Source organism: Marmota flaviventris, chromosome 1, assembly GCF_047511675.1.
Source record: "Marmota flaviventris isolate mMarFla1 chromosome 1, mMarFla1.hap1, whole genome shotgun sequence".
Lineage (NCBI taxonomy): Eukaryota > Metazoa > Chordata > Mammalia > Rodentia > Sciuridae > Marmota > Marmota flaviventris.
Genome location: NC_092498.1, coordinates 65,314,727 through 65,324,183, shown reverse-complemented (window position 1 = coordinate 65,324,183; position 9,457 = coordinate 65,314,727). Strand labels below are relative to the sequence as shown.

At 38.0% G+C, this 9,457-nt stretch overlaps 1 protein-coding gene across 1 annotated transcript in view; it reads left to right on the top strand.

The window, feature by feature from the left end:
* Nucleotides 1-1,888: 1,888 nt before the first annotated feature.
* The window catches only part of Pclo (piccolo presynaptic cytomatrix protein), a 404,888-nt gene continuing 397,319 nt past the window's right edge, over nt 1,889-9,457 (top strand). Inside the window, exons 1-2 of the mRNA XM_027926468.2 lie at nt 1,889-2,133; nt 6,949-8,380. Of these exons, the coding sequence (XP_027782269.2) occupies nt 1,889-2,133; nt 6,949-8,380 (1,677 nt within the window). The remainder of the gene's footprint in view (nt 2,134-6,948; nt 8,381-9,457) is intronic.

The window sequence follows — 9,457 nt, the reverse complement described above, 5'->3', positions numbered from 1 at the left end:
TTATTACATCTGTGCTACTTTTTAGTTTTAAAACAAGTAAAAAGCACATATCTTTCTATATGATTATTATAGAAAAAACTTGGAAATGTACCTTCTGACCAACCTATTCATTTGATTTTTTTATTCCTTCTCAACTGTTAGCTTTTGAATTTCTGTTAACCTCAATAGTGGAGATTTTAAGTCTACATTGAGAGAAAATGTAGGTAACAAAACTGGAATTACAAATTCAGTGCTGAAATAGAACAGTCCTGTTATGTTTTAGTTATGTGGTTTCCCCAAAACCTCGTGTGAAACAATGCAAGAAAGTTTAGAGGTGAAATGATTGGGTTATAAGAGGTTTAACCTAATAAGCGCATTTATCCCCACATTGGGATTTACTTGGTGATAACTTTAAGCAGACAGGATGAGGTTGGTGGAAATGGTTCCCTGGGGGCCTGCCTTTGGGGTTTATATTCTGCCCTTTTGGAACAGAACTCTCTCTCTGATTCCTGGTGCCATGTTCCCAGCTGCTTTCCTCTGCCACATTCTCCTACTACCATGTCTTGTCTCACCTCAGGCCCCTAGAAATGGAGTTGGCCATCTATGGACTGAGGTTGCTGAAACTGTGGGCCCTCAAATATTAACTTTTCCTCTTCTAATTGTTCTTGTCAGGTCTTTTGTTCACAACAGCAAAATAGCTGACTGAAACAAGTCCCCTCTTAAAGAGGAGCAAGAAGCTTGGGTGGTGGTGGTGGGGGGAGTTATATTAGTTCTAGCTATACTGCTAACCAGTTGTGTGACTCATACTAATTTACATTTATACAGTCTTCTCTCCATATTTGTTTTAAAGAAATGAAGGTGGAGTGGAGGAGGAAGGGGATAAAATCTCGTTTTTAATATTTCAACATCGCTATAACATTTTAATATTTAACAATCTAGATGTTACTATAGTTCCCCTAGTGCACAATATCCCATTATCCACAATCCTTTACTTTTGTGTAGTCCATTTGGACTACAACACAAGCTATAAGGATTCAAAAACCTTACTGGCTTGTTTATGTATCACTTTAAATAGTTTTAATCTAATTGGAAAGTTCTAATTGAAAAGGCCTTTCTTGGCTACTTTTGGGAAGTTTCCCTCAAAGGTATGAAGTGTCTTTCTTTTTCATTTCCAGTTACCTGAACACTTTTCTAGGATCTTTTAAAACCCTCCCTTAAGAAAAAAAAAAAAAAGAAAGAAAGAAAAGAAAAGAAAAAAGAAAGAAAAAGAAAAAGGAAAGAAAGAAACTACAAGTCCCAGGAACCAAAGCTAGAAGCAGACACTCATCTCCACTGCCTCCCCACTCTCCCTTAAATCTGGTCAGCTAAAACTCAAGTTGAGGCATCCTGAAATATGCCTGAAAGAAACGTCAGCTCTTTGGTCCTGGCTTTTATCAGTGTTCTTGCTCGGCTCCTTTAAATCGGTGGTGAGAGCGAAGAGAGACACAGCGCGACGCAGAGTGGGCTGGGCGAGGGGCGCGGGCATCACCTGTTCGGAGGCGCACGCGCACGGCGAGGGCGCGGGCAGGAGGCGGGGCGCGGTGGGAGGGGCAGACGGCGCCTGGCTGGCACGGCTCAGATCTGCTTTTCCCCAGCTCACAGCGCTGAGGCGGCGTCGGGGAGGCGTCTTCTGCAAAGGTTGCCTGGCGCTGTCCAACATGGAGGAGACACCGGCTCTGGCGGGCGTCACCTGCGAACGGGACTAATCCTCGCCTGGCGTTCCCCGCAACTGAGCCGAGTGCAGAACTAAGGACTCAGCAGCCTGCACGCCCTGGGCGGACCCCGGCTCCAATTGCTTCTCCGGCCGCGGGCTTCTCGACCGGGACGCAGCGCAAGGCGGGAGCGCAGCGGCCCCGAATCTCCCTGAGCCATGGGCAACGAGGCGAGCTTGGAAGGGGAAGGGCTCCCCGAAGGGCTGGCGGCGGCTGCGGCCGGAGGAGGGGCCGGCGGGGCGGGGACCCCTTTGCACACCGTGATCCCGGCCGGCATGGAGGCGGATCTGAGCCAGCTGAGCGAAGAGGAAAGGAGACAGATCGCTGCTGTCATGTCAAGGGCGCAGGGGCTGCCCAAGGGAAGCGTTCCCCCGGCCGCTGCGGAGTCGCCTTCCATGCACAGGCACGCACAGCATGCTGTATATGTCCGGGCATATATGTACAGGTTCTCGTGCACATATGTGCCAACCCATATGTGCTAACAAGGCGGTACATATATGTCGCCTCCGTTCATTTTATTCTCCTTAATGGGGTGGCAATAAAGAGATCATAAGCTTTTTCACGGGCGTAATAAAAATGATGCATGATGGAGTTTCTAGTGGGATAGTAAAGGGTTGCATTCTTGGAACTGTGATTTTAGGTTGTGATTTTTGGCCTTTTGGAACCTTTTCCCTCTAGGATGGCACGGAGAGACGCCCTCCAGTGTTTTACTAATCTGGAAGTCTTCCATTAATACAATGCGAATGTGTTAGGAAATGGATAGAGCTGGGCTGGGTGTTTACCTGTATCTGTTTAAACCTCCTCAGCATTTCGGGGTCTTTTTCTCTGCGAATGTTGTCTAAATAGTCCTGTAACAATACCCTTAATCTCTCTGGAAGTGATTTGCCCTCTCCACCTTACCCCCAGAGGAGAACAGGAGCTGTTTAAGCAGAAAGCATAGAACGAACACACCTTATATATTCAGTTGTGAGACCCTGAAATATGTTGTGGCATTAAACAGATGGTTTGGTCACAGCAGAGCAGGTGCTGTACATGTATTTCTGAATTAGCATATGTCATTTTTAAACCATTGCTCTTTTTATGCAAAAGTGACTTTCAGTTTATGGGAGAACATTTTATTACTTTAAAATTAGTTTTCATTACACACTTTGAAAAACAAAACAAACAAATGACAACTTGTATCGGCAATTATGAGAGCTAATCTGAAATCAACTATTCATTTCTTTTTCTACTGTTTTTCTTCATCCCATAAATCAGTTGTTTCCTAATTAAAGTACTAAAAGGGCATAATAGTTGCTTGCCCTGCTTTTATAATTGTAAACAAACTAACTTTGCACCCTTCAGCAGAGAACAAGTCTCTTTCCATGGTCCTGAAATCATCCCTTCCTTATGACACTGAGGGGAAATATACGATTTTTTAAAGATATTGAAAATACAAAAGACCTGGACATACAGATGTAATAGTCCTCTACTTTGTAAAATAAGAGCATTTTAACATAGTCACTATCGTATAAGTATATAATTTTTCCAGATAACTATATTAATAAACTTAATATAGGAGAAACTTAAAGAATTATGGACAGTGACAGTATTGTCACATAATATCTTAAGTGTGGAAAATCTGTCAGGTAAAACCCTTATTTATCTTGAAAGAAAATCACTACTGATGAAAATTAGCCTCATTATATTAAATATGCTTTTTGGTATTTAAAAACTATTCATGTATTCGGTCATTTCTTTAATATAAAGCCTTCTTTTTTATTACCTCAGTGGTAGAGTTTATAATATGTATTTCTTTTATTTACTTGATGAAAACTTGACTTGTAAAAACATTTAATGTTCATATACTAGATTTTCATAGGATAATAACATGGTCCAGTGCTTTTATTAGCCTTTTAGAAATGTATGCCAGCTCATTGTAATTTTTCCAAAGAGGCACATGCAACAGGTCTAGCATGCTGGTTACAAATACCAAGAAAAGTGTGGTCTTCGATTTTTAGATTCTTAACTTTTTTTCTGTTCAGAGAGTGGCTGAGAAATATTATTTTAGCCCATAAAATGTTACTTTATGTAGTATTTTATTAGATAATATATTCTTAAAGCTCTCCATTAATAATTTTGTTATGGTGGAATTGTTATGAACAGGTAATCTGTGACCTAAACAGTTCTTGGTGAAGGCTTCCTCCAGATACTCAAATAACAGTATTCTTTTATTTTTGCAAAATGCTTATATCTTACTAAAATATTTTTGTAAAATGTATACAACTTTTGGAAAATTGACCACACATATGATAACCAGAGAAACATAGGTCTATCATTTAGAATTTTAGAATTATGTTAATTTATATATATGCATATGAGAGCATATCCACATTATTTGAAGTTTCAGATGTTAAAGAGATACAAATTGGACATAGTGAGATTTATTATTATTATTATTTTTATTTTTAAGAAACAAGGATTGGCAGTTCCAAAACAAGATTCTTATCCTATTGATTTTAACTGACTCATAGCTAATTACATGCACTTCACAACCAAAATATACCTCAGGTTCCTTGTCTCTAAATAGAGCTAATAATACTTATAGAGTCATAATGGGGATTAAAATATTTTTTTTATTCCAGCTGCTTTTACATTCTTATATTTGCATACATATTGACCTTATTTTAGTTGAAATATCTTTTCTACTAATGTTTGAAAGAAAAATTCTTCTCTGGGGATGGCAATAATAAAATGAAAAAGGAGATAGCATTAAACCTGAGTACCTACAAGCTAGAAGTAGAAGGCAGGATACAAATAAAATCCTCCTAGATTTTTTATTCATTGTAGTACAATTTTATTACTTCATCTATTGATTCTATTATGGCTACAGATTTGTCGTATGAGAGGGCTTACTAGAAAACTTTTCTGATAGAATATAAGAGTCCTGGCTAAATTGATTATTTCCGTTAGTATTCCTTGGGGCCTCCCCTACTGAGTAGCCACCTGCACTACTGTTTCCCCCCCCCCCCCCCAGGGCAACCTGAAAAGTCCAGGTTTTAAAATGAGTATGGGATATATCCATTTGTATGGTAGAGGGCCTATAGAAGAATTTGAGGTAAAAAGAATTCAAGAAACATTAATCTAGAGTAAAACAAAAACCCAACATGTTCATTCATCAGTTTGCTCATTGTTAACCATTCATTTATTCATTAATTCATCAAACATTAATGCCTGTCTACTAGTTTTCAGGATTGATTCTAGTGATGGAAAGATGAGTGAAATACACTCTCTCTAGGAGTTCATGGTCCAGTGTACAAGGCACAGATTATATTTTAATTACTTTGGTTTTAACACAACAACTGCTAAACCAACAAAAATTCACAGAAGACCACAATTAACTAAGGTAGATTTATGTTTTTGTTTGGTATTAAGCTGATACCTTCTCTTAATGATTTTCCTTCTATTTCTCAGTCTCAGATCTTTGTGTTTTATTTACATAATTCCAACAACAAAAATTTAAATTGAGTTTACATGGTAGAGCAACCTTCATGGCTACATAGGTCTTTTCTGGCAGGGAGAATTTTTAAAATATAGCTTAACTTAATGTTTGTAGGAAGTACATGCAATTATAATTTGTGGTGCAAGGAGCTTGATCTCAATTTTGGCATTTACTGTTATCACAAATATTTGCCTACATTGCCATTTATAGATTGTTTCCATTCTGAGTCTTTGATGCTTCTTTCTTCTGTGTCTTATCTCATGGTCTGTACCCAGATTTCTACATCAGTAGGGAAGTTTTGGAAAATGTATATTATTGAATGATACAAAATTTAAAAATTTGTAGTTTACTTTAGTAGGTAAATTTTAGTGCACTGATTTAAAATCTGTAGAGCTTTATTATTATCATATTTTAGGTGCTATTGGATCTCTACTTCTTTATCCTTATCTCTTATAATTTTTCTAAAATTGAAAAGCAATACTTGGCAAATAAAACAATTATCTGATTTTCTGTAACACTATAATATGTAATACTCTTTTAGTTGCAAATTTATTTGTAAAGAATGGCTTATTTAAAAAGTAAACATTTAATGTAATGTTTGAGTAAATTATACGTATTTATATTAAGAAACACCTATTTTAATTATTTAACCATAGTCATTTAAATTGATAGTATTTAGTATTTTTACAAAGTTCATCTTACATATTTTTCTACAAATTTAAAGGAAACTTTAAAATTAATTTTTACATATTTATATCAATCTAAATAGTAATAAATATGATTATGAATAATCTATCAGTGATAATAATAAAAAATTCAGCAATATTGAGTATACAGATCACTGTGTATTTTCATTTGAGGAAAGTAACAGTGCTTCCTAATAGTGGGGACATACCTTGCTTGCTGTTATTTGGATATCAGACTATATCTCAAGATGCTTTAAGCATGTGTTGTTAACATTGAATAGAAATTTCAGATCAAGAATTATCTATTTGAAAATATAAATACCATTGGTCTTAACAAAAAGATGGATTTATTTTTTAAGAATATCTAATGAATGTAGAGATCCTTATTCCATAAAGTTTAAAGGTACAATATCTGATGGATGTTAACTTTCTAGATAGAATAGAGCAAATATGAATAGGTTATCAATTTTCTTAATGTCCCTAGAAAGGCATCATTTATCCTACATTACTCACAACCCCCTAATGTCACATTGTGTGCCTTATGTAACTAATGTACAGTTTCAAAGTCAAGCAAACTCCTACATTTTAAAATGAATAATTTTACTTCTTAATGATCCTGCTACTTAGGAGACTTTCTTTGACCATAAATTTTAATTAAAAAAGATGCACTGGTGACTACATAAGAACTATGATAGGACATTCATTGACTTACTTAGGTTTTTAATTTAAACATACATTTAATTAAGTTTTAAGTATTTGAAGATTCTATTAAATATACATAAATTATTTTCATTATAAATATTTGTAATCTGTATATCTTAATTTTTCATTACTCTTGGCAAGTATTGTTTCTTCTTTACCTCCCTATTGAAAATTTCTACCCACTTTTTAAAAAAAAATAGCAAGACCATTGTGATCACTCATAGGTTGCTACATAATTGTTTCTACTTAAATTTTTGCATTCATAATTTTGAGGAATATAACAAAGTGATAGCCTTTTAATATTTGATTTGAAGTAACTTCTACTATTTTCACTTTTTTTCTTTTTTAGGAAACAAGAGTTGGATAGTAGTCATTCTCCAAAGCAACCAGGAAAACCTCCAGACCCAGGGCGTCCAGCTCAGCCTGGTCTCAGTAAAAGTAGAACTACAGATACTTTCAGGTCAGAGCAGAAATTACCTGGAAGGAGTCCTTCCACTATTAGCTTGAAAGAATCAAAGTCCAGAACTGACTTTAAAGAAGAGCACAAGTCTAGCATGATGCCTGGTTTCCTCTCTGAAGTTAACCCTTTAAGTGCTGTATCCTCTGTTGTAAATAAATTCAACCCTTTTGATTTAATATCAGACTCTGAGGTATCCCAGGAAGAAGCCACCAAGAAACAAAAAGTAGCTCAAAAGGAACAGGGAAAACCGGAAGGAATCACAAAACCTCCACCACAGCAACAGTCACCCAAGGCAGTTCCCAAGCAGCAAGGACCTGTTAAGGACCCACTTCAGCAGGATGGCTTTCCCAAATCAGCATCTTCTCAGCAGCCAGAAAAAATTAAACCACAACCCCCTGCTACAGGAAAGCCAGTTCAGGGGCCTGCCCAGCTTGCTCAGACAGACACAGCAAAATCACCACTTCAGCGAGATGCAGCCAGGCCTCAAACGAAGCAGTCAGACACAGTAAGGGGAGAACCAGTAAAACCCACACAGCAGAGCCCATCCAAATCACCTGTTCAGCAAGCAACTTCTGGAAAATCTCCAGCCCAGCAGCTTGGACCTGAAAAAACACAGCCTGGGGCTACAAAGCCTGCAGTCCAGCAACCAGGGCTGGTGAAGACCCTCACTCAACAGCAAGGGACAGTGAAACCCTTGGCCCATCCGCCAGGGACAACAAAGCCTCCATCTCAGCAGGCTGGGTCAGAGAAGCCTTCATCTCAGCCTGGGCCAAAGTCTCCAGCCCAGCAGCCTGGTACACCAAAACCCCCAGGTCAACAACCTGGACCACAGTCTCCAGCTAAGCCATCAGGGCCAGGAAAGACTCCAGTTCAGCCGCCTGGGCCAGGAAAGGCTCCAGCTCAGCAGCCTGGGCCAGGAAAGACTCCAGCTCAGCAGCCTACCCCTGCAAAGCCCCCACCTCAGCAGCCTGGCCCAGCTAAGCCTCCACCTCAGCAGCCTGCCCCAGCTAAGCCCCCACCTCAGAAGCCTAGCCAGGCAAAGCCCCCACCTCAGCAGCCTGGCCCAGCAAAGCCCTCAGCATATCAGTCTACAAAACCAGTAAGCCAAATGGTAACTGAGAAACCTCCACAACCACCACCAACTTCTCCATCTGTAGCACAGACTCCAGTACAAGGCCCAAGTAAAACCATCTGTCCTCTTTGCAATACCACTGAGCTTCTGTTGCACGATCCAGAAAAGGCCAATTTTAACACATGCACTGAGTGTCAGACCACGGTCTGTAGCCTCTGTGGTTTTAATCCAAATCCTCATTTAACCAAGGTGAGTGGATGTATTCAGAGTCCGTGTTCTTAAAGCATATCATCCTTCTGTAAATGATGCTTAGTTTACCTTATATGGTAGAATGGCATTGTCTTTCTCTAGTTCCATTGTTCATTCTTCCCTCCCCTCTTCCTTTGTTTTCAGTTGTCAATTGATTTTTTTATGTTTTCTCCAATAATCCCCAAATATTGCACAATTTTTGAAAATTTGGCACATAAAACAAGTACAAATTGATTGAAAGATGCTGAGTTCCTACTCATTTCACTCCGTGTAATATCTACATTATTTGTTATTTGGCATAAAATGATTTTGCTTTAAGTTTTAAATTGATGCTCCTACCTACCGAAATTTTGGTATTCTTGACTAGAATCATATTTGTTTTAGGGAAAAGTGGACAGTGATCTCGGATTCTACATACAGTTTTAATGTAAAATTGAATTTTGATATATCCAATGAGGGCATGTTTCCCTCATTAGTTGCTAGTCATTGAAAATGGCATAGATCAATACAAAAAAATTAAGTCATTAAAGCAAGTTTAGCATTGACAAATGTCTTCTCTGATGATTACAGTTAATATTGCCAAGGCTTTTCCTGTGTAAGTCTGCCTAACCACTAATCATAAAGGGACTAATTGTGACACAGATAGGTACAAAAGAACGAAACATAAAATAGCAGAGCACTTAGGAAATTCTCTGAGTTAAGGAAGTATATAGTGAAGATGGGATAATAATATGAATAAAGTGGGGGTGAATAGTGTAGGGTCTAAAAGAGTATAAGAGAGCAGATCCAATAGCCCCTACTTGATGAGAAGGCATGTGGAGTCCATCTGGAGGATAGCTGTTAGTGGGCTGACCACGCATCATATCTGTGAATACTCAGGAAGTAACTGACAGCAGGCAGTGAAGGATTATTGATTTAAATATCCCTAAGATGAGGTTTGTATATGCTTGTTGTAAGTGAAATCTATGTTATGATAAATTATAACAATAATGAGTATTGATAACTGTTATTGGGTGCTAATGAAAATGAAAATGATGTAGATTTAAAATATGTCAATATCTGTTTTTTTTTCCTGAA